The sequence below is a fragment of the Aquila chrysaetos genome, chromosome 4 (genome assembly GCF_900496995.4).
Source record: "Aquila chrysaetos chrysaetos chromosome 4, bAquChr1.4, whole genome shotgun sequence".
In the NCBI taxonomy this organism is placed as follows: domain Eukaryota; kingdom Metazoa; phylum Chordata; class Aves; order Accipitriformes; family Accipitridae; genus Aquila; species Aquila chrysaetos.
In genome coordinates this window covers 24,517,082-24,543,908 of record NC_044007.1, presented here as the reverse complement: position 1 = coordinate 24,543,908, position 26,827 = coordinate 24,517,082, and the positions used below count along the sequence as shown (strand labels likewise).

The following is a 26,827-nucleotide window of genomic DNA, read 5'->3' as shown; positions in this document are numbered from 1 at the left end:
GAGTGCCTCATAGGCTCTCTTACTACCTTTTTTGCTTTTCTTTTTTCTTTTTTAAATCTATGCCATAAAATTGTACATTATATATATTTTATTTCCATTCACATTCAACACTTGGCATGGGAACATATTTCTATGCTACAGGTACTTTTGTAAAAATCTGTGAGTAGTTTAATTTAAAAGTCATGGACAGCAACCTAAAGCAATTTTTGACCATGCAAAATGTTTTATAAATAGTTCCATGTGCGCTGTTCATCTGGAGTCTCACTAGAGACGAATAATGACCTTGTATTTCATTCTCATTTACTCTGAATTAGCCAAACCTTGTGTTTTTAATTACATACTTAATACACCTGGCATGGTCTAATTACAGAAAACAAAACATCATTTAAACAAAAGGTGACCTTGAACTTAGTCTATCAAAATACCAGTTAACTTTAAGTTTTCAGTTTTTAACGAACTGCCAAGACATGCAATAGCAATTTTCCAAATGTGATCATATGCCTTTAGAGCAACAGACTTACTGCATTAGGAAACATCTGTACACACTCTTTATGGCTTTCCTCATTATTAATGCAAATCCCTCTTAGATTTCAATAGTGCTATAAACAGTTCTATAGGTAAACACCAAGTTCACACTACCGATATTTTTTATGTGTTAGACTATACTAAATCTAGTTTTGACAAGCAGCAGCCTGGTGAGGCTGAAGCAACTTTTTTCAGAAACTAGTGATTTTGTATGAGTATCAACTATGAACAAAGGGAGCATGAAGCTATAGCAATGATGATATGCTGCAAAAGAGGCAACAAAGGGCTTTAACACGAGAAACTTCAATAAATACATTAGTTATCCTACTGATGGAATGTGGTTACTTACTACCTGCTTGAAATTGAGTATGTGCTTAAATTCCTTCTTCAGTTGTGTTGAAGAGTTTCAGTGACAAATTGTTTTTACAACAATGCTTCAATATATTAGTGAATGGTATTCACATATTTGATACAGGTTTTTTTACTCCTATTTGTGACCAAGTAATGCTAAGAAATTAGACACAGCATATTTAATAAAGCATCTGGGATTTAAAGTCAACAGAATGTATTGCCTACACAAAATTCAGTAAAGCCTAAAATTTCTGTAATGTAACCAGATCACATATCATTTTACACTATATATTATTTTGTTTTACATTGCAAATTCATTTTAGTACAGGAATATAATTTAAGTACACATTCTCCTCAAAAGATTTCTAGTAATTTCCTTGTACTTGTGACCTTGGTCATCATTAGAGCCCTAGAGCTTCCCACCTCAACATGCCAGAACAGCAAATGTACAGTGCATTTGAGGTAAATGATGTCACTAACAGTATTAAGGAAAGATGAATTAAAATTTGAGCATGCTCAGCAAAGATCTACCAAACTACTGGCTAATTCATAAACAGCTGGCTTTCAAAGATGTACTCTCAGAATATTTGCCTATTTTCTGTATTGCTGATCACTGCGTACTTCTAAAACAGAATACTCCAATGCACAAGGGGTAGAGAAGCTGGCTATTAGAAATTTTGACATTTCAGCATGAGAACAGATTACTGTCACCACTGACACAGCCAACATTTTGAACATAGATGACAAGAAAGTTAGAGTGTTTTGCATATATAGTAGGTCTGAAGCTTGTCGAGAAAAATAATTCTTCACCCATCATTAGGTTACACAAAGTCATATGAAAGTATCCTATTAGATAAGCAAATATATTCAGGGTTATCATGAATGCTGACAAACATCCATCACTTAATTTACCTGGCTGGCAAAATAAGGACAACAGTGATTGTCTAAAGGAGAAAAGAATCCCAAACTTTTAATACCCAACAGATGCAATTCAATAAATATATTAAAAGAAATGATATAGTAAAAAAAGATTTTACAACATAAACCATATATGTAATAGATGTTGATTAAATAATGATATACATCACTTATTATTTAACTGAACTGCAATAGCATCCAAACCAAGACTCCATTGCCTGGCATGTTCCAAACTGCCCGGAAGGGGACAAAACCTAAATGAGATAAGCTTGTCACAAAGTAGTGGATCATTTGAAAGTGAAGATGAGATACATGGGAGTGAGCAGAGTTTACACTTCACATGAGACCTGATGGCAGGGCTCCTGTATCTTATTCCAGCTTTGATATGAACTCATTGTGGAATCACTCGCTTTCTGTTTCTCTGCCACCATTCTCCTGATAACAGCATTTATTCATTTTCCGTTACAAGGCTACAATTAAGAAAGTCCTTGAATAAATACTCAGATCTGAATCCTTCTCACTGGTGTCTCTCAACCAAAAGGTCTCTGCCAATGCAATTACATTGCTTTAGCTCTACCACAAAATCCTGTTCTTAGAACATAGGCTATGCCAAACACACAAATATGGGACCCACTAATATACCATGAAAATAATTTGTCATAGGTTCAAACAGGGTTTCATTCCCTTCAGATCTGGCATGGCTATGCTAGTTTGAAATTAAAATAATCTTGTCTGTCAACCAATGCTAATGGCATAAACATAACCTGGAGCAAAATAGGCGTGTTACATTAGCACAGAGGAATAAAGTCAGCACCAGTGGTTAAAAAGGTAATCTGGAGAAAAAGCCTTGAGACAATGCAGGGCAAAATGTTCTAATACAGCTGAGTTCTCATGAACTCTGAAATGAATTGGCACAAAGAGTTAAAATGCAGTTTATCTGCAGATCAAAAACAGCAATATTTTTTTGCTAAAGAGTACTTCCTTAAATTGGGGGCGGGGGGGGGGGGGGGGGGGGGGGGAGGAATAATCACCATTTCACAAGCACAACACAGGCAAATTAAGATAATCTTTTTGTTCAATTAAATCTGATCCAAATAAAGTGACATTATTTAATCTCTGAACTGTTCAAAGCACACAGTTAACCATTTCTGCAGCTAGAATTACAGCACAATAAACTTGTAAAAAATACTGTAAGAAGGCAAATCTATGGTGAAAATAGGAACAGAAGCCTAAAAATCTGTACACGATCATCTTTTTTTTTTTTTTTTTTTCCCCATTTTGGAATCAAGAGACAATCCTAAAAGTTTAAAAGACTGTTTCCTTAAGTTGGCATTTGTATTTCTAGTAATGAACTTAATTAACCTATCTTAATGTATGTATAGTATAAGATACTTTCTTCTTTCAAGCCCTTAATACCAGCCATAAGACATCACAATATAGTCCAAGCAGAAAATCATTCACTCTAAAAAAGCATTCCTACAAACCGCTGGATTACATGAATGAAATACTGAGACTGAAGATAATGGCTCCATCTATGCTTTCTACACTACACAACTATTTTAATAACCCTGGCAGCATCCCTGAGGATAAATTCCTTGCTGTCTGCCAGTGGCTAGCCTCTTCCTTCTGTGAAACTAGTAATTTATTTACACGGTATCTTAAAACAGTTCACATGTGAAACAACAGAGGGGTTTTGTTTGGTTGGTTTTTAACTTGACAGTGTTTTGTCTTCGTGTCCAAAAGGAAAGATTCTGAGCTTGAAAACCTTTTCTCCGAGTTTGTCTAGAGTCAATTCAATGTATAGGGAGAGAAAGTAGCTCCTTAGGGAAGATGGCACACAGACTGACTAATCTCTGCTGGCTGTTGTCAAGGGGCTACAAGGCAGTTACTGCATTTTTGCTCCTGTGCTGTTGTTCCAGAACCAAGGATGGCTTGTCACAACTTAAAATTAGTGGCCTCAAGACAGATGTCCTATTCCTGGAGAACCAGCTATTGCCACCTGCAGATGCTCATGATGCAAATAGAGAATCAACACATGGGGGAACCAATCATATTCTTGGCAGCTACTGACAACTTGGTTATGCTCCAGGAACCTTCAAAGTAGAAATGAACTCCAAATCTTTATAATAATTTCTGGGGTGGGTATTTATACACTCATGCATATATTGTTTTATCGGCGCAATATTCTCCCTAAGATAGAAACGTTAAGGGAAGATTTAATAACCTATATAACTTGAGTAAGTTATTCCTCCTGGAGGAGTAAGAAAATTGTTGAAGATTGTTCAAAGAGCTATAACTAGGCATAACATAAAAAAATTTTAAGCTGAAGATAAAAAAAAAATATTGTGTAGCTGTCAGATCTATAAAACTGTGACACAGGCCCCCAAGGAAAGTGATGGAAGTACCTTGAATTCAGATGTGTTAAGCTAGTCTGGAAAAAGCATTTGGTAGCACATCTGCTTTTGTAGGGATACAGAAAAGATCATTTAGTAAGTAATTTTAATCTCTCATTTTTCAGATTAATAGTAGTTTGGACAAGAAGTACCTTACTAAATAAAAATAATACAGTAGTACACAAGAAAAGAAAATGTTGGAATCATTATTTAGTTGCTAATTTACTTTAAGATGACCTCTACATGTACTCATACTCCAATTACTATGTCAACACATCCCAAGTATGAGAAGCTCAGAAACCACTGAAAAAATAAATCATTGTTCTGATCATTTTGAGTTGTAAAGGGTATCACCAGTGGACTTCTGTTATTTTGTGACTTAATGTTTTCTTTAAGTTAGGTGCTCATTTAGCATAAAGGGAAAGTGAAACTCAAGTTTACCTGAAATCGAAATTTTTAAAGGCCACAACAAAAATCATGACAGTCTACATAATTCACCTTTTATAAACTTTGCAGGAAAACCATCTATTTACAGTATTTTTGGACCTACCTGCTTTTGATTTGAAGGAGAAAAATAACTTGTGCAATTCTTTCCCAAAAACTTACAAAGTCAATATTTCCAGATTGTTTAGGAAAACCCCAAAGAGCTAAGGTCAGAAATTGATGATCCTCAAGTAGTAGTGTATTCAGATACAACATGTCTTCGGAGAAATTTCGCCTGCCCACAAATTAATAGCAGAAGCAGGTTTTCCTCAAATACAAGGTGTATTCAAGGTAACCCTGTCTACCCACAATTTAGTGGCAGATGCAAACTACTATTGAGACCCTATACATTTTTTTCACATAATTGAAGATAAACTTCTGACTAAAGAAGTGGTATTATCAACACATGTTGTAAACTACAACTTAAATAACACAGGTGAGCCAAGTTAATGGCATGCCAAATTAGAGGCAGAAACCTGATATTTGCAAAGAAGAGGGATGAGAGGGTCAAAGAGGGTCAGTACGAATTCTCAAGAGGGGAAAAGCTAGAGATAGGCAGATATCTTACAGAGATAAGAAAGCTTAAGGAGTTGATAAATGCAAATTACTGGCTAGAAAATCTAATTAAATCAGAACTAAGTTTACACATCTTCACAGTTCATACCGGAAAAGGTGATAAATTACAGTTGACAGAGAATCTATTGGCAATGTATAGCTGACATAAAGGGTGCTTCCTGTGCAACTTGTGATATGTCACATCTGAGATTAATTTAATATAAATTATTTGATCTAGCCATTTATTCATTAATTGTTATCACACAGTGTTGTGTTCAACATTTATAGTAAATGGAAAGGTGGAAGGAAGAGACAGAATAAGGTGAATCTGTATACAAGCAAGGGGAAGAAATTAAATACAAGAAAAAGCATTTAAAACAAGGGTTGCAGATGCTATCATTAGTCTTACACAGGAAAGTGTAAAACAGTTTTTGACTCAGTTTTTTACTTGTGTAGTTATCAGATGACTTGGATTTTACTCCTATTACAACAGAAACAAAGCAGCAGCTCAAAACAACCCCTCCTACCCAATTTCAAGAGCCATCTTCTTTCTGTTCTTTCTTTCTTTTCTCATACTGCATGGATATCCAAAGAATTTCAGTTTTAACCAAAATAGCAGTAACTGCTGAAATAAGAGAATGTGAATGTCTTCTATAGCCATATTAGTATATAAAAGTATTAACTCAATATATTACACCAACTATTTACCTCCACAACTCTGCTTCTCTAATACAGTTACAATTAGATTGTTATGCCATGGAGAATAACCACAGTCCAAGCTTTCCTCTAATTTTGACTGCTGCTGAAGCTTTTCCCTTCATCTTTGTCCCAGAATGCCTTACTACTGAAAAAAAATCCCAGTTCTTCTAAATGTCCAGATAGGAAATCAAAACCATAAACCTGGCAGTGAAAGAGAACAAGCATTACAGTTTCCAATGTTACCAGAAGACTTGCAGCCTGGTGGTAGTTTCATTATTTGCATTTTCTTGCAATAGTGTGTGAAGTTAACAACCTCAAAACTTAAATGAGTGGTTGTTATCTAGAGCACCACACATTTAGATGTAGGATTCTTCAAGCAGAAGTTTCTTCTAAACTTATGTTTTGTTCTCCCTTAATTCCACTTATTTCATTAAACAAGTGGATGTTGAAGTATACTTCCTGAAATTCTCTGTTTAATTCCCAAAGGGCTTTTTTCTTTTTTATAAATAAGAATATACACCATCACCCAAAATAAGTTATTGAGCAGTAACTAGAACATCTTCGAAATGTGCTGCTCTATGCACAATCCTAGAAAAAAAAATTTTTTTTTTTTTGCCTTTGCAATATTCGTAGACATATATACTCAAGGCCATGCTGTGAAGGTTGTGTATGTGAGGTACCAACTGGTTAATGTGCATCCTTGGTTCCTCACACCCAGAATCCCAAGTAACTTTTAATGGGTCTTCAGGTGGAGTTAGGAATATACACATGAATATAACTTCTTGAAGAAGTTCCATTACAAGCTGAACCTACAGGTTGACTGATGAAGAAACGTAAAGCCTTGAGGAAAACAATGACTGAAGAACCACTTTCAAGAACTGCATCATGCCCAGAAGCCCTCCATAATGGCACCATGCTTACAGAAAGCATGTATGAAATTTTTCGGGACAGATCTGCAAGTTTCAGGGATGGAGACATTTCTCAGATCTCAAAGCACACTTGTGCTCATGTGGATGCACATGAATCACACCCCTAGCCCTCTTGCAGTAGATCCTGACCCAGCATGCTATTCTCACTACACTATTTCCTTGTGGGGAAATCATTATGCACACAGGTGGTTTTGCCATTCGTTTGAAAAGCTGAACAATCTTCCTAAACCTTCTCATCCAAATTTAAAAAAATAATAATAAAAAAAAATCTGATGTCTTAGTCCTGGATGTGTGTGACTTTGGTAAGAACACAGGCAGGTTCATTTCCTGGCTTGAATCAAACTGTGCAGGAACCACACAAAGTGCAACCTTATAGAGTTTTTTCCAACATAAAGAAAGCCAGTATGACTGAAGATATATTTTCCCAAGTACACAGTTATCACTAGAAAAGACTATTCTCACTAAAAGAATTAGAAAAAAGAACAAGTGATCATGTAGCCATAAGCTCATAGAGATGATCCATAAGGGGGATGTAAAGACAACATTAAAGTCTCAATAAAAGACTGGTTCAGCAGATCAGCCAGAAAACTCATATTAAGCTCTTGGGAAGCTTCACTTAAGAATGTCATGAAAACATTTCCAGGAGAGAGATGCACTCCTAAAGAGTGCCTAAAGAACAACTGTTATTTTTGTTTTCAAAAAATGATCCAGATCAAGGGGAAGGAGACCTCCCCCTCAAAACACAGAGGATGAGTACAAAGCTGGCCACCACCCACAGAAATTGGTCCGGTTGACTGTGTATATACATATAGTGAACTTCCCAACACTTTTTAATAAGCATGTTCTCAGAGGATCAGTGTAGGATCAGGAGACTTTCAACAATCTGGCCTAAGACTTCAGGAGTCAGGCAATGCAAGCCTGAAATCCCAAAACTAATTGTTATCACAGAGAGGTGGAAGAGATTCTAGAATAAAAACTTCCTTCACGAAGCTAGGGAAAACTTACATCTTTTGACTATTATAACTTTCTGAGGATCATTAGTGAAGATAAGTTGCAAGAAAAAGATTAGTAAAATGACTGTGACTAGTGCATTAAAGAGGTATCCAAACAGAACCCTGTGGATAAACCAGGCCAAGACCAAAAACATCTATTTACTCAGTCAAAAATATTTCTTCTTCATTATCAGGAAAAACAGGCCCACTGAAGTATCTCAGGTCCCAGAAAACTGGCTTGAGTGTCTTCCTGAAGCCTACTTGCTCACAATTCTCCAGTCTCCCTTACCCCATATTATCAGAGATATCAAGAAATAGATAGCCAGTATGAGTCTGATACTAGATATATCAATTCCAAATATCATCATCTTTTCTGCAGGGCATCAAGATCTCATGCCTCCTTGTTTGTTCACACAAATTATTGTCCTGGTATGTTCTTGGTGTTCTTGACATACAGAGGCTTAGATTGTTCCTAATACTCTATTGCCACAGTGGAGCACCAGGTGGGATGGGCCGGGTGGGATCAATTTCTTCAACCACAGCTGCCCTTTGGGGTGTATCTGAACAAAGCATGTGCCTGCCTAATGAACTTCACCAGCTGCAAGACTTAAACATTCACTAGTATACCTACTCGCCAATCATCTAGCTGTTGCAAAATACCAAGAAGGCTCCGAGCCAGCTCTGACTTGATCACGATTCTGAGGACAGCTAGTCACTCCACCAAAAAGCCAAGAAATGCATTCAGGCCATCCTGAAGCCCTTATACTGCAGACAAGGCCTTCTTCTGAGAAGTTCCAGAGAAAGCTGCCGACTTTAATGAATAGGAATTTGGAATCGGTACTTCTGTACATGTGATATGGGGCAATTTGAGGACAGTTCTGTAAAAAGAAATGAAAAAGCAGCTAGAATGATTCTCTGTCTCTGGCAAGTGTGAGCAGTTATGTAGAAACCCACTGAAGTGTTCTTAACTGTAGGACAGATGGTATTTGTGCTTTAGATCATGGAGGGGGAACCAGACCTGGCACTCTTTCCAATAAAGCGAGCATCTGCAATGGTGCTGCTTAGTTACTGAGGTATGGCCGCACGACAGAAGTGCTGTATCAGGAAAAGATAAAGGAGAACTGAGACAGATGAAGAAAACTTATGCTTATGTCAAAGATGGAGATGAACTTCTAGCTATAGAAGACTCCTAAAATGAGTCTTACCACGGGTAGTGGGTGAACCTTGGCTAACAGCCAAATGCCCACCCAGCTGCTCACTCACTCCCCCTCCTTAGCAGGACACGGAGAAAATAGGATGAGAAAGCTCGAGTCTCAAGATAAAGACATGGGGATTGTTTACCAATTACCGTCATGGGCAAAACATACTTGACATGGGGAAAATTTAATTTATTGCCAATAAAAATAGATTTGGGTGGTGAGAAACAAAGAAGAAAAACATTGAAGCAACACTTTGCCTCCTCTCTTTCCCAGGCTCAACTTCACTCCTTCATTACAGACTCTTCTACCCACCCCCACTCCCCTCCCCCCCAGCAACACAGAGGGATGGAGGGTGAGCAGTTATGATCAGTCCATAACAGTTCCTTACTGCCACTCCTTCCTCCTCATAGTTTTCATAGAATGGTTTGGGTTGGAAGGGACCTTTAAAGACCATCAAGTCCAACCCCCTTGCCATGGGCCGGGACATCTTTCACTAGACCAGGTTGCTCAAAGCCCTGTCCAACCTGACCTTGAACACTTCCAATTATGGGGCATCCACAACTTCTCTGGGCAACTTGTTCCAACCTTATCACAAAAAAATCTTCTTCCTTATGTCCAATCTAAATCTACCCTAATTCAGTTTAAAATCGTTGCCCCTTGTCCTATCACTACAGGCCCTGGTAAAAAGTCTCTCTTTGTCTTTCTTAGAAGCCCCCTGTATATATTGAAAGGCCACAGTAAGGTCTCCCTGGACCCTTCTCCAGACTAAACCACCCTAACTCTCTCAGCCTTTCCTCACAAGAGAGATGTTCCAGCACTCCAATCATCTTTGTGGCCCTCCTCTGGACCCACTCTAACAAGTTCACATCTTTCTTGTACTGAGGACTCCAGAGTTGGATGCAGTACTCCAGGTGGGGTCTCACAAGAGCAGAGTAGAGGGGAAGAATCACCTCCCTTGACCTGCTGACCATGCTTCTTTTTATGCAGCCCAGGATATGACTGGCCTTCTAAGCTGCAAGTGCACGTTCATAGAATCATAGAATGGTTTGTGTTGGAAGGGACCTTTAAAGATCATCTAGTCCAACTCCCTTTTTAAAAGCATTTTAAGGATAGTTCCACTTCTCATGGAAGCAGAAATAATTGATACGTGAACCCTCAAGTCTTACTCACCTAATCAGTCCCTATTCTCATCTCATCGTAACACATCTACTGGGCAATTCTGTTACACATACACTATTATATGAAGGCTGGGTTGAACTGACTCTCTGCCACAATGACTGGTGCTCAAAGCCACTTGTGTCTTGTTCAGAGAAATACCTCTGTGGGACCAGCTCATATTAATCCTATCCCATGAGCAGGAGAAAGACTAAGTCAATCGTCCTTGTTTCCTTCCCTTCCCTGTTCCCTCCATCCAGGCTCCCAGTAGTCCATTCCTCCTTTTGGTTTCCTCTCTCTAACAGTCAACATACTTATTCTAACAATTGAAGACAACATGATCTCGGTACCAATGGTTAACAATTCAGCGTTCAAACCTCACCAATGTTGTGTAGTGGAGGGCTGTTGTGCTTGCACGGAATAAGTGTTGCTTTTCTTCCTCCTTTTCCTTTTTAAATTGATATGATACTACATTCTATGATTCTATGTATAAAACTCTTTGAAAGAATGTTAAGTCAATACTTGAAAGACATTAGGGAAGAACACCTTACAACTCCTTAAGCAACCTTAATTTTGCTTTTTTCTTGTTATACTTAAACACTGTAACACATTCTTTAATTATATGACTAAGGGTTAAAACTCAGTTAAAGAATGGGCCCATAATGCGATCATAAATGCATCACTCCCTATCTTTTGAGCATTTGATTTCAGCACCTGAACACAGTTTTTTAACACTTTTTTGCATTTAATAAGATTAGTTGAGAATCCTTCACAATTATCACATCACTTTTCCCCAGATAACCAGTAAACTAAACATCACAGATGAACATTCTCTTTCATATTTGGTCTTATAATCTGGTTGTTAGAGATGGAGGAAGGCTTTCAATCCATGGCTCAACATGAGCAAGTCCAAAATAACGCTAACAGATTTGGAAGGAAAAAAAAAGCATCTAGCTACAATGTTCTTTCTTCTCATAGCTCCCACTAAGTATGGCAGAGACTCCCATATTACTCTAAGTAAGGTGTTTCACTGGGCTCCCAACTACTCCTGTGAATCCGAGGTGCAGTTTTGACAAGGACTTCTCTTGAAATTTGTGCTAGGCAAGAATGTACCTTCCTTTCAGATATGGATCACATTACAGCCACTCTTCTCACTCCGTAACAAAAAAATTGCACTAAATCGAAAATTGGATTACACTTCTACTAACCAAACATTTCTGTTAGCACACTAGACTGTTGTCCACTTACTAAGTGACAGTTTTCACAATAAGCACAGTACACTCCAGATGCCAGGTGAAGCTCACTGCACTGATTTTCAATTTAAAGCTGTAAAATAGTTTCTTGAATTGGCCATCTGCAAAATCCTCTCTCCCCCATATGTTATAATGGCAACTACCAGCAGCAGAGGCATTTCAGATACTAATTCACTGATTAAAACTGTCAGGCTATTTTTCAATGAAGACATCTCAGCTCTGGAATTAATTTCTCCCTAACCCATGGTCAAACAGCTTACGTTTGCCGACTTTCATAATATGGGATATGGAATTGCAGTACAAAACGATCATGGTGTTTGGTGACGGGACAGTTTGAGGACCACAGGATATGGAAACCATTGTTCTTCGGAGGTGCTCTATTTTGGGAAGCTGCAGTAAGATGGAGAAGATGAACAAAGGAAGAACTGAGTTGAAATCAAGACAGATTAGTAAACTGCTCCATTAGGATTTAGATAATATGTTTTCTAAAGCATCCATGTTAATTTTAGGGTAGCATAGGTATCTGTAAAAAAGGTGGGTGCAGGGAACACAGCTTGGTGTTGGAAGTGAGACAGCCCCTCCACGTGCACGTGACTGCCGAACCTCTGAAACTTAGCAGTGCTTGGTCCTCATCAAGCTGCTGTTGCCATAGCAACAGCTCTTTAAAACATGGAAAACAGGTTAGGTAGTTTCAAACTAACCACTGTTTCAATGTTGCTGTTTTCCCCTGTAGTTTTGAATTAGCCCACCTCCGAGATGATCAGTGGGCTGTTGCCATAGAGTCATCAGCCAGCGGACAGGAGAAAACAAGGCTCTTGATTTTCACAGGCCATGGGGATGCTTAAGTAACATGGAGTTTGGCCTCCCTCCATCTACTGCTCTTTCCCCCAAATCCTTCAGAAATCCTCTTCAGAGGCATCAGCTCTTTTCCTCTGCAAACATCTTTTACTCTGAAAAATGTTTGGGGCTTACATTTTTTTGGTTTTTTTGGTTTTGTTTTTTAAATAAAAGGGCACTGCACAATTTGGGAGTTAAATCCTGTTAACCGCTGAGTGCAAGTGAAAGGTGCATTATCTGGCCCTAACGCCATTCCTTCAAAAGGCTCTATGTTACAGTACCATTCAAAACGTGCTAGCAGTTGTCAGAGAACTTGATGTAGGGAGAAACAACCACTGTAAACCAGGTCTCTTTGAAACCCATGACAAGGAAGTTAACCAGCTCAAGAGATAACAAATGAAACAGCTGAGCACGTACACACCATGCTGCCCTGCGATCAACACACTCCTACCAGTTCCTCCTCTGTTTCTCTGAAGTAGCATTGAGGGTGGGCTGCACAGAGGTGCTCACACCTCGTTGAATCATTAGTCATAGACAAAATCCCAAAGGACAAGCATCAGTTTCATTTTTTTTAATTTAATGTCTTCATTATTTTAATTGTATCTGTCTGAATTTAGGCTTACTTACATCGGTCTCTTTATCTTGACTCACAGTAGTATTCTATTAGTTAACGGAAACTCTTTAGAAACACAGAAATAGCAATGAAATTCTAACTTTGCAAAAGTAAAATCAAAAGCCCATTCCACCCTATACACACACATCACAAGCACCATGGAAATATCACATTTCTATCTCTATGAACATTATCAGGATAATAGTTCTCATCTTGAGATGATTATCCATCTCTGTAGAGTGCATGTACTTCTTGGGTGTGGATGGCATTTAGAACATGTGACTATTATTAATGGCAATCTTAAAGTAACAATTAACTTCAACAAAAAATAAATGACCATTCTGTGAAAGCAATAATCCATCTGACACTGCAGAAAAAACCCACACCAAACATTTGCAGTAGAAGCACAGGAAGAACTACCCTCAAAAAAATATAAGCTCCTCCTCCAGGTTCCAGTGGGACCAATGCCCAAGGTGCTCCCAGTAAGAAAGCCTCCTCTTCCATTCACACACTTCTTAAAGTAAATCCTTATGCCAAAACCCACAATCTTCAAAGAGGACACAACAAAATAAAAGACACAGTCATTTTGGGACAGCTCATTTTTACTAAGAGAACTTTTTGGATGTAGAGAATTTTTTGGGGTGATAGGGAAGTTTGGTCTGTAAGTGTATTCAAAGAACATTTTCTTCTCCGTTCTTACTTGAAAGAAGAATATTCAAATATAAAAAACAACTAAATATATTGGGCTGTAGTGACACCATGAGGGAAAAAAAATTCAAACATGTTTTTAGAAAGTTCCACCTAATTCACATCTACAAGCACTACAGCGTGCTCAGACAGTTTCATGCAGTCAAGGCTGCAGTTTGCAAATTTCCTGCTTCTCAGCTGAAGACCTAACCTCATCCATGACCCTAGTCTGTTGCAATGCAAAGTAAAATAAGTTAAATACTTCAAAATGGTTTAAGCTAACTTGTTTTAGTTCTCACTATGGCACACTAAAAATTGTCAGGGAAATGGAGTCAGGGTTCTCAGCTGAGCATCAAGCAGCTTTTTGAAACAGCTATAACTATGCTACTGTACCTTTAGAGGTTTCCTACAGAGCAATTTTGTCCTGGTACATCTTATTTAGGTTAAGAAACTAAATTTTCTTAGTAGTATTCTTATATCTGTACAACTCCTACTGTCAACACAAATGTAAATGTAAGCAATACCAAGATCTTTAAGTAGATGCTAAATAAGTGCTAATTCTTCAGGTATTTCTTTACTAGGATCTAGGCATACTTGCCCTAAACTAAGGACTACTGAGACATGCAGTCTAAGCCGTGAAATTTCTAACCCTAAACCTAAATGCAGTTTCACATTTAGGCACACAAATGAAAGTGGTTTCTTTAATAATCTGAACAGCTGAACTTAACATTGCCATCAGTAGGATCTTTGCCATTGACTTTAGCAAGTATGAGATTAACCCTTCTATAGAGAGTTTGTCAATAGCTGCAGCTTTATACATTGGGCTTGCATAGCTTTATTTTTAAATTGTTACTCATATAACATTATAAAATAGGTATAAAAACTTGCTAAAGTAATTTTGTGATTTTGTTGGGTTCATCACCCACCCCCCCCGCCTGGCAATTTTACATAAGTTTTTTTACCTTTTTAGGTACTGGTGCTGTCCATGAGGCACACTTTTATTCAGACACAAATAACAACAACACTGAATGAAAAAAAACAAGTCTCCAAACAGTTAGCTTACAGCTTTACACTGCACACATCTCTAGAAAAAGCCTCACCTTTTTCACCAAAAATAAAATGACTAGTGCATACCAATTCTACAACTCCCAGTAAACAAAAGTAAAATGTGGGCTATGAGACATCTGTAGTCAGAGATCTAACGTAAAAAATGACATTAGGATAATTTTAATGTATAAATTTTACACATTTTTAAAATACAACTAAATGAGAATAATAAGTGTATTCTTATAGAAATACAGATTTTGCTTTCAAGTTTCATAGGAGTTCCCTTTTATCTCCGAGTTACGGAAGTTATAAGGAAAGTAAATAAAATTTACATGCAAACCAAAATATTCTGGGCAATCCCTGGTTTTGGTAAGTGTGTAGTAAATCCAATCTAATCAGATATCTGAAGATATTAATTCCAAATAACAAAGAACTCCAAGTATTATAAGCCCTCTGTTTGAAGTCAATGCCTTAATACAGAAGTTTCTTTCTTCAAATTCTACAAGTTATTTGCAAACAAAAACCACACAGAATTTTTTCCATTCTTCATAAAGCTCAATAGTATTAAATGTCAGCCATTTAATTTCCAGTATTTTGTTTATGAAATATTGTTAACATCTATGCTTAATATATAGTCTACACATGGTACTTATTGGCTGCCAATCAAGACATGAGGCACAGAAATCTAATACAAGCTTTTTGATTATTGAGAACTAGCCATACAGACAACCAAACTAATCCAAAAATTTTTTTCTGTTAAATTGCTAGAATCCCATCTTACAAGTTCTCATGCTCCTATTTGAGTCCAGTAAAAAAATAAAAAAAATTTTTTAAAAAGCTAAGCTGAAAAAAAATCCCATGTTCTTTACCAAATCGCATAATGAGGAAATCCTATTCAAAACTAAGGAGTTGCAAAAATTAACTTAAAACAGTCTTGCAAAATTCCAGTCGCCCACTCTCCTGAGGCAAGTTTTATTTTTACTTCTTTTCATTATCATTAATCATCACAGCAAAGAGTAGGAGAACAGGTTTTGTTTCTTGGTGGTAAATTTGCACGATACTGTCATAGAGATGATTTCAAAGAATTCTGCTGAAACCCTGAAGTAGAACACGCACCCCTTGGTGTCAGCACTCACTTTGGGGATCAGACATTACACACAAAGGTGTGGTACACTGTCTTGACATTAACAGTGATTCATGCAACATGGAAGCAATTTGGATTAAGCATCTCCCTATATTCTGCCACCCCCCCCCCCCAACTTTTGTAAGAGAAAACAGAATAGAGACCTGAAACTGAATTGGCTTGATGGACAAAAAGGATCATCTAAAAATTGTCCCACCACAACTGTTTTTTCCAAGTATTTCAAAGCTCTTTCTAGGCTATACACATTACTTAGCTATTACACAATGATCTCAAAGAGGTACATTAGTACGGACAACTGGTTACTACGGTAACAAGATGTTACTTTAAACCAGCAGAGCTGCCCCAGCTCATCAGCTTCACTCATTTCTTTCCTTTGTTCTCCTTAAACTATGCACAAATTACAGACCTGCTGTATAACTAAATATATACACTAGAGCTACACTTCAGTCTCTCCATTCGAGCTAATGAGAAAAAAAGAAGGGGGGTTAGATGATGCAAGGATTTAAACTCTATGGAGTGAAGTAGTGTCACTCTTAACACTATACTAAGAATTTGAAAGTTGGCTGAAAAATAAGTTTTAAAAAGTCTTCTCACTAGAAACTATTTTGTAATTAAAAAACACATGGCACATTGAAACTATTTGACATGATAAAGTAAGATGACAGAGATACTTCAAACTTTTGGGAGAGAAAACATGGTTAAGTTTTATTAACTGAATCTTGGCTGAAATTTTCCAGAGGCAGGCTCATGTTTGGAAATAATAGTTGACTGCTAATTGCAAAAATTGTCAAGGTTATCCAAGGTCTAGCTCCTCCAATATACTGATGCTCCTAAAACAAATCAAGTATGTCACTATTTTTGAGAGCTTGAGTTTATAAGACCTATGTGTTCTCAACATCTTTTATGATTACAAACATCAGTCCACCAGCAGTAGCTTAAAAAGCCATAGGAAATAAGGCCATTGGAAACATTTACAGGAGGAGGTCACCTACAACAATCCTTTGCTCCAAGTGGGATCAGCTCCACCAAAACTATTCCTGACGTGTTTATCTAACCAGGTCTTCAACACTCACAATAACAGCAACTTCTGCAACCCTCTGAGGCAATCTCCTGTCACACATTGTTATCCTATCCGACATTCTTCTTACTATCTAACTTCAAATAAATCGCTGCAATTCAAGCCTGACTTCTTGTCTTATCTTCAGATGACATGTCAATGATAAAAAAAAAAAATCTTTAATTCTGTTTTTCACATGTAAGAATGCAAAAAGCTTTTTGGCCTAGCAGGGTGTTTTCTGTACTCTTTTAGGATACAAAATTCAAATAACCTTTGTCAGACAGCACACAATTCACCTTCCAAAACTGCAAAAGTACAGCACTAGCACTTTGGCATGCCTGACTCGGTGATCAGAGTAACAGCTTTAAAATAATCCTACAATTTAAGATAAACAGAAAGGATTGATTCTGTTTACAGCCTAAACAATTTAGTTATATATGACACCAAATTGCTAGGCTTGATTTTAAATTATTTACTTCTATACTAATAGGGGAAGGGACATATTCAAAGAGAAAGGATCCTGTATTCAATACCAGCTGGAGAAACACTCTGCTCAGGTAGAGTCTTCCCCTGCTCTCTGCAAGAAAAATAATTCTCCTTTTGTGGTTAGAATATACAAACAACATTTAGTTAAATCAGTCAGTATTTGAATTGCAGAGTTTAAAAAAAAAAACCCAACATGTAATAGGTTGATCTGTTCTCTTTGCCCAATGGAAAAAAACCACCAACCAGTAACACATTTTTAGTTTACATGTCAGGTTGGCACAACCTCCCCCTACTGCCTGCTTGAACAGCTGCATGATAAGCCTAACAAACCACAGCCATGACCTACAAACCTTTCATTTTTTTAAATAACCACTCAACATACAAGAAGCTTCTATACTGGCCACCTATTATAAGAGGTAGAGAAAACCTCACTGCTGAGGTTCACACTGTCTGCACAAAATGAGCTAGATAAAGCATATTATATTCATTATATTAATTTTCCAGTCTCTCCTCTCTTAGCCATCTTTGAACTGAAATGAATAAAATTCTGCATGCAGACTGCTGACACCAATACTACTTTCATTGACTATATGACATTGTAAATAATCCTCTGCTTATCTCATATGCATACAGCCCATGCAAACCCAGAAACCTAAGTCTCATATTTGCTTAGTTAAGAAGAAATTCTCCCTGTCAGCATCTGGAAATGCTTCGTGATATTCAAGCAACTAATTAAAAACAAAGCAAAATGAATATATGTTAATACTTAATTTTAAATTTTCAAATGACTTAGAGGAGAACCTCAGATGGTTGAAAATAGATGAAATACTTTCATTCCCATTAATTAGAAAGAAGACTGTACCAAACTCATCTGCTGCTTAAATAAGATCAGAGTAAACCCAGCCAAGATTTTTGGACAAAGAAATATTTCCAATGAAGCTAATTCAGCCTAGCTTTATTACTGAAGTTTTAATTAAATTCTATATGATCTTTAGTCATTTTATGGTATTTACTTTTTTACTGAATTAATTGTGACATTATACATTTATAAATGTTAACTAAAGTGCTCACTATCTGCAATACTATTATTTCACAATGATTATATTCTAATGTATTCGTTCTGGTTGAAACCTAGGGAAATATTCTGCCTAGGGTAACAGATGGCTTTTTGAATTTTTGTTGCTATTCCAGAATCTTTAAGTCACCCAAAATGCATCTACTTAAACATGATACTGCAGATACTGCAAAACATGATCTACATGTTCACTGTTTAATATTTAACAATCTGGATACCATTCCTGTTTGGAAATAATTCTACTAAAGACGGAAATCATTACCCTAGCATTGCTATAATAAATAGATTTGCCTTTTTACATTTTATCATCTCATTACAAAAAGTAAATTACTCATTTAAAATGAAATAATATATTCACTCAGTGTAAGTGAAGTTTAGCAACTTACTCTGAATAATGTTAATTCACAGGTTATCATCAATTAGATAGCACTTCACTGTAGTTCATGTAAATCCTTTGTTAACATCGTGTCTCACGCTAACACATATTACTAAGGGGTAGAAGGATTTACACAGCAATTTTGTATCTTAATGAGATGTAAAATGTCATGATACAGTAAAAATGTAAGCAGCAGGTTATTTAACAACACATCCACATAGCACAGTAATCTAGCAAGCTAAGATTTACCTGTTTTTCCCACATGATAAAAATTTCGAGCACTTCTTCCTTATTGAAAGTTCACCTTTTTTGGTGAAAACTATCTTCTATAATGCCCATAAAAATGTGATAAATGCTACACAAAATATCACAAAATCTTCAACTGTGGAAGACAAAAACAAATCCCATAGAAAGCACAAAGCTATCATAATGGCAACATGGTCATACGAATACATAATATCTATAAAAAAACAACTGTTCTTAAAAGGACTGGTCACTTAGACGGTCAAAACAAACATATCACTTGCTCTAATTCAGCACTCTGATCCAAACTGCTGACTTGTGAACTAAGACTAAAAGTTGGCCTGTTAAACAGTCAAGCCTCCTTACAAAAAGCTGCTTATACCATGCATCATTAACATTTCTATGAATATCATATCCATACTCTATATAGCTTTACTGCATCTTTACTTATTTAAAGACATTATGCCGCTTTTCCTCACAGTGAGTAGTATCTTCTTGATTAGACTTAGTGGCATCAAGGTTTCCTGTGAATAGAACATCACTTAACCCCAAGTAAAAGTGACAGAATTAGGGCTAAAAATATTGCTTTAATTTTGCTATCTGCTGCATGCCCCTTAAAAATAATGAAAATGTGTAAAAGAATTGCCTATAGTCTGATAGTATTCATTGAAAACGAAAATCCACAATGATCCTTGAGTGTGAAATATATATTAAACGTTTAATATAAAAGCTGAAGTTTGAATAAACACTAGTTTGGTTTTTGTAATCAGAGCTTCAACACTTCCATTTCAAAGGCTGAAGAGGAAAAAAACAAAGCAAAACATTTACAAGTACTTCCCCAGAAATACATTTCCTTAAGATTCACTGATATAAAAGCGCCATACTTTTGGTTTTCAGAATTTATCATGAGACAACAAAAATACACAACAAAATAACTGAAAACAAAGATCAAAAAAAAAGCAACCCTATATACATTCCTAGTCACAGAAAAGACAACGTTCAAAAATGTTTGGGGTTGTTTGGTGTGGTTTTTTTAAAAGTAAGAAGAAAAGTAGTATAAAACCCCTAAACACCTCTTATGCATGAAAAACGGTACCTTAGTCCTGAAGCATACATAACAGGGTAAAAATTTGCAATAATGTAATATTCAATGTGACGATACCAGAATTAAGTCTGGTTAAAAGTTATTTGCAATATACCTGATTCAATACAATGTAAAACTTGAAGGTCTGCAGTGGCAATTTTTTCCTCATCAGTTATGGAACATTACATCAACAACCAGAACAGATTGATCACAGAACTGAAGGCCCACAGGACCAACAGTCAGAGATGGATCTCAAATTCCGATATGGCATTAGTGAAAAAGAAATAAGATCAGCTTTTGCATTTCAACACAGATGTACTTTAACAGTGAAAAACAAAGCATAAATGTGTACTTACAGGAGAAAAAATGCTGCTAAAATTGCTGGTTTTAAAGCTCAGATTGATGACCAAAGCATCTTACTTTCTTGGAAAAGTCTTCTATTTTCATTGGCAAGGAGTTTTTAAAACATTTACATCAGGGCAGAAAACTATGCTCACACAAAAACTTTCAAACCAGACCTAATGCTAAATTCATTTTGCATTATTTTTTACATTCATTTATCCATCTTATGAGAAAAGTTTCCCGTGTCATTTATTTACATTATCTAAAACCACCAGAAAGTGTGTAAGACTAACTGCTATATCTGCAGTACATGTATTTGTACATTTAAACAAATAAAATAACTATGTATTGTTTTATCAAACAGTAAAATATACTAGGAATAGGATAAAATATCACTGCGACCTAAAGCAAATATGCCATTTGCCACAAGAATTAGCTCCCAATTCTGCAGGTCTCACCTTAGGCATAGAAATAAGCAAACTGATTAGTTGCAGTATTTTATAAGGACTGTTTTTATTTCCTTCTCCCTTCTCCCTCCCACCTCAATGGCATTTCTGCTTCTCTAGTTTATGCTGTAACAGACACAAACACTAATAAACTTCTAAGTCTTTCCATTTGATACACTTGAATTAGCATGGCACTGTCATTCTGCCCTGGCTTACAAGTAAAGCACTTGTTGGCTGCCAGCACTAGCATGCAATGTACAACTTATAAGGGTATACAGTTAAGTAAAAATAACGGTATTATTCAGCAAATGAGTTTGGTGACCTCCAACTTGCAGAGCATCCCTCCTCTTTTACACAGAAAGTTGGAGTACTATTAGAATATATTACCGTTAAGTTAGATTTTGATCATTTATTTTTTAGTTCTAGTGTATCAATCCCTTCTTTAAATAAAATTATGACTCTCAGCATTTACTGTATACTGTATTACCCTTTTCTATATCCCATTAAGGCTAATTCCAAACAAAATAGAATGGAATTATTTAGTACAAAAAGTGTCCATTATCTATCCCTTTCATGCATCATTTAAAGACTTCATGTCAGCAACTGAAAACATTCATGTTGATCTCACAAAGAGCAGACAATATATTATGCATACTGCCCACTGATTTATCCTTTCAGAAAGTCTCTGGCAGGCCACTTACCAATACTGCCCCTCGCTGTCTCAAATATAAATAGAAGTGCTTCTTAAATATATAAATAAATAATAATTGCCTATGGTTCAAACCAGCAGGCTGTTAAAACCAATATCCTGTGTCACATCAGCTGGTACCAGATGCTTCAGAGAAATGTATTCTTGAGTGGACTACTCTGAAGCAGTACATCCATTATTGAGAAGTCTTCCTAAACTCTTTCTTAGGCTGACTTATCTATGGATGTATTTGGCTTTCGTCATGCTTAAAACAAAATTCCACCTCCCCACCTCACCAACTACATACACTGCCCATGCAAATAGCTATTAACTTTTTTAAAAATCCTATTTGGTCTTCAAGCAGAATGACTTTGTAGCAACAAGCCTTACAACACTGCCTTTTTAGGAAGTCAAGGACAAACTGCACATCATGTAACTTCCATGAGACACTGGAACAGGTTGCCCAGGTAAGTTGTGGATGCCCCGTCATTGGAAGTGTTCAAGGTCAGGCTGGACAGGGCTTTGAGCGACTAGTGAAAGATGTGCCTGCCCACGGCAGGGAAGCGGGACTAGATGACCTTTAAAGGTCCCTTCCAACACAAACCATTCTATGATTCTAGGATTCTGAAGTCTTTGACTTGCCAGTCTAAGACCACTAGGAAAGTCTGTCTACAACACAGACAGCAGTTAAGTTTCTGAAGATCAGAACTCCTCGGGTTTGGTTCTAGGACAAATTCCAATTTCAAGAAGGCAACTTCATATGTACAAGCAACGTCAACAAGTTCCACAGGATTATCCATGTGTGAATTATTCATGAACACGCACTTACAGAATCCGGATCTTAGCATTTACAAGAATAATAGTTTTTGCTTGCATTTCTTAACAAGTAATGGAAAAAATAGGATGAATTTTAAAGTGTTCTAAGGGCAATGTTATTGCCACTATCATAACCCCACTTAAATAACGGCCAGTTATTTTCCAATGAATAGTGCAAATAATTATTTTGTTAGTCAATTATCAGGATGATGACTATTGCATTTTATGGTCAAAAAAAAAAAAAAAAGCCTAAAAAAACCCCACCCAAACCAAAATCCAACTTAACCAAAACTCTCCAGCAGCAACAGCTTGTACTGTGCTATTTAACTGGCTTTACTCCAGTAGCTTAAATTTAAGAGTCAGCTTTATGTAGAAATGCAGTAAGTGAAAACTGGGAAAAAAATCCCACACCTACAGCTGTCACCTAAAATTAAACACAACATTTTTCTCCAAATCCCAAGTGTACTTTCAAAAAGGTGCCATGTGATCATATTTAGCTACTGCACTGCAGTTAAGAACAAGTTTAATCTACAACAGATAAGCTAAATTCTTTCATTCAAACATGTTAAAAAAATTAACAAAGGTGAAAACCAGGTATAATTATCTACAAGTCTCTAAACAGTAATTATTTATTTCACTTTAAGAGCAACCTGTAACTTAGGAACATTTTCTTCTTGCCCTTGTTATAATTTGCAACATAGGCAAAAAGAAATAAACTACACATATTTTGGAGGGTGGAAAACCCCACTCTAAAACAGAGAGACTGGTGTTAGATAGAATAGTTCTATGCAGAGAGATGTGCGCTACTGGAATAGTACCAACAAGCTGGCTTGTGCAAAACAGTAGGTGATCTTAACCATCTCCAAGGAGATTGATTAAATGGCTCCAATCTAGTTTAAAACGCTTATCATTTTACTGAGTTACTCAGCAAACATGACAATATTCCATGCCTGCAGCAATATTTTTTTTTTTTTTAAATCGAACTGGGTCAAATTTTAAAGTTGTTATAACACATAAAGAACCGAAAATACTTTAAAAAAAAAAAAGTAGTTACAAAGAAATATATTCATAATGTCACATACCATTCCTCATTAAAAAGGTCCTGCATTGAGCAAATGTACTTATTTCAACAACCAGAATAAGGCATTAAGATTAGATAATTGGACAGTGTTCTTGAAAGTTTACTTATTTTACTTGTATTAACATAGTTATAGAAAGGGTTTAACTATTTTTGGCACATCTAAAATAAACAGCCTGCAAGAAAGTAAACAATAAAAATGTACTTACGAAATCAAAGTCTCCATCTTGAGGGACTTTCCAGTTATCAGGGAAAACGTTTTTGGATATGTGGTAAGGTTCATGCATGTTCTGATTACAGTTTTCAGGGCTTTTATTCTTGGAATCTTGTTTATCAAAGTAGTCCATGAAAGAAGGTCTTTGAACTTGCGGTGAAGTAGCATTTCCTTGGTTGAAAGAAAAAAAGAAAAAAAAAGTTTCAATTATTTAAATATTTACTGCACTATAAAATAAACTCCATTTATTAATTTTCTTGGATTTTACAGAAACTAATACAGTCATCTGTATGTGGTGCAAGCCTCCGTTTGTCCCCTGAGGATCTTTGGCATAAAAGCTCATAGCCAAAGAATGATATTTTTGTAGCAAGATACGATGTGGAGAAATGTTCAACACATTTCAGAGCTGCACACACAAACAATATTAGAAGTTACTTCATGCGATATCTATTTGTTGTTATAGAGACTGAATAACACAAGGTGCTAAGCATCCCTTTGGGTGCTGAATGCCCCTAATGTCAAGGCCTGGTACACACTTGCAGGAAAGTAACAGAGTTCCATCAGTTTCACCAAAGGTGAAATTTAAAAATTATTTAGAAAAAGAACTTGCAAAAAACAACCACACAAACTGTGTCTAGACACCGCTTAATTAAATTCATTGCCAACGAGGTTTCTCAGCAAATTATGAAATCATACTCTACAGATGGCTGCAAAGCACCCTATCTCCATGGTGTGGAAACCCTGGGGGATTTTTGTCATCATCTACGCAGCTGCAAAAGCTTTATGAAACAGATCGAAATCAGTGTGAACTCCCATTGTATTATCCTTTTCATGAAACTAAATGTAAAAAAAAAAATCTACAACCCTAAATGACTGAAATTTGTTTTCATTTGTGGGATTTCAAAGCAAATTCATTACAAAATAGAACAATAAATAAAACATAAGAAATGCTTTAGTAGTTCTACATAATTGTCACCTCAGAGACTATATTCTGCATAGCACTGACTCATGAAACGTGTACTTGTTTGCAGGGTAACACTTTCTACATAGAGCAATATGAAATACATTTCCACAAGTAAAATATGAAACAGGATGAGAGACACAAATAACTAAGCTGGAAAAAAACCAAAACAAACAACAACAACAACAACAACAAAATCAAAAAATAACCCACAGGCAGAGCTGTAGTTTTTAATTATAAGCATAATAAAATAATTAGGAATTTTTATTTGAACCACTTGTTTTAACAAGTGAAAAGGTAAACAACTGGAAATATATTTTGAGCTTGTGCTTAACATGATCACTAGGACTTGCTGATCTTCTTATCTGGCTTTACATTTGTTTTTATTAATTCATTAAGTGGTTATTTTCCCCCCCTCCTCTTTCACCTCTTATTTCATCATCTCTTCCCATTCCCTCTGTTTAAAGATTTCTTAATTCATTCTAATTTTAATGCAAGATTAATAGCATCCTATTTTTTTCATGAATGCTTATTTTTGTACTACCATCTTTTATAGCATGTTGATTTACCTCTTCTTTTCTTTCTGCTTTTTCTACATTATTCTGTTCTAGTAAGATTTCTTCTGGCTTTTTTAATGTGTTCTTCTATTGTCTTGCTCTAGGCTTTACTGTACTTGACTCTGCTTGCTTCTCTTCAACTTCACGATGATCCCTCCATTTAGTCTGCCATGTTTCCATACACACTTCCTCCTCGCATTTTTTTTAGCTGATTTTTCTCTCAGTTGTTGCCATGTTCTTTTCTAATATTCTTTTCGAATCCCAGATCATAGTTATCTCTACTCATCTTTTAATTAATGACAACCACGACCATAACAAAAACATTCAGTGAACTAAACTCCAGGTTGAATTTAACAGACCACACAGCAGATACCTCTTCTCCAGAATCTCCCAAGTTTGCCCCACTGAACTGAAGATCATTTGAGTGAGCTTTCTGGATCTCTGGAGTTTGAGACTGAGGAAGGGATGAGAAGTAAACAGCAGGGATGCCAAATAACTACAGAAATAAGCACTAAAGGGCAAAAATTGAAGAATCTAAACTTTAGCAAACCATAGGTTTAGAAAACAGATCCAAGGGAAGGTAATAGTATGAAGGAGGTGGAATTAAAAACAGAAATACCATGCATTTTCTTAATACAAACTTTTTATTACTTGTTGATCACTGCCCAAAACCCCTGAAATTATTTGTACCAAAAAGATAGGACACCACATTGCTGGCCTTTCACAACCAATTTTTTTCTTCTGCTGAAATGGTTGTACTTATGTTTCATCCTTGAGACATACTTATAAACAAGAAGATTACCACTGTCTCTTAGAAACTCTAAGTACCAAATTGTTGGCCCGTTACAGGTAAGATAGTCTCCCTCCTCTCATGTAACAGAAAATACTAAAGATTTTCCAAGCACTGCTCTTAAGTTTCAGAGCTATTTATAAATATCTTCCTTATATATGTAACAGAAGACTGCCTACATATGTAAAACAAACCAACCCCTCCAAATTCCTTGCTATCAAATGCATAATAAGGAAAGTGGGCCAACAGGACTGAAATTACTGGAAAACAAGCAAAGTACATTTATTTTACACTTTGAGGACTTGTTCTATTTGTTTTGATAAATAAGAATTTAGAACTCACTTCTGATTCCAATTTAGTATATAGTTAGTTAACCCACTTAAAAGAACAAGAGCTGCTTACCTCCACTGCAAACATGAAAACTCACACACAAAACCAGAACTATTATGCCTGCAAAACAATGGGACCAAAGGTGTTTCAAGATTTGTTTGTTTTTTCCCCAATGTAAAAACAATGAATGATATATTTAAAGATTTATTTTTAAGGTTTTATTTTAATTTTACAAATAATTAAAGGAAAAAAGAGAGTCTTTTCAGATCTCTAGCTAACCTAACACAAACAAGTTTAGTTAATATTTCATGGAAAATGGGGTAGGTTGATACCTACTAGTTTAAAGGCCCTGTGAAGGCTCCTATCTCTTTTGTACTGACTTTATAAAACACTGAGGCTCTTTATGCCAGAGTAAACTGATGTGGATTACACTTTTTTTGCAAAATGTAAGGTTATTATAAGATCAGTTTGGTCTGAAAGCACTTCTAAATTTCATGAACAACA

The 26,827-nt window shown here is 36.2% G+C and overlaps 1 protein-coding gene across 2 annotated transcripts in view; it reads right to left on the bottom strand.

Moving 5' to 3' along the window:
• The window catches only part of STK3 (serine/threonine kinase 3), a 144,711-nt gene that overhangs the window by 26,549 nt on the left and 91,335 nt on the right, over nucleotides 1-26,827 (bottom strand). For both annotated transcript variants that reach the window (XM_030011546.2, XM_030011545.2), the window contains one exon: nucleotides 23,681-23,856. In XM_030011546.2, coding sequence (XP_029867406.1) covers nucleotides 23,681-23,856 — 176 coding nt within the window. The remainder of the gene's footprint in view (nucleotides 1-23,680; nucleotides 23,857-26,827) is intronic.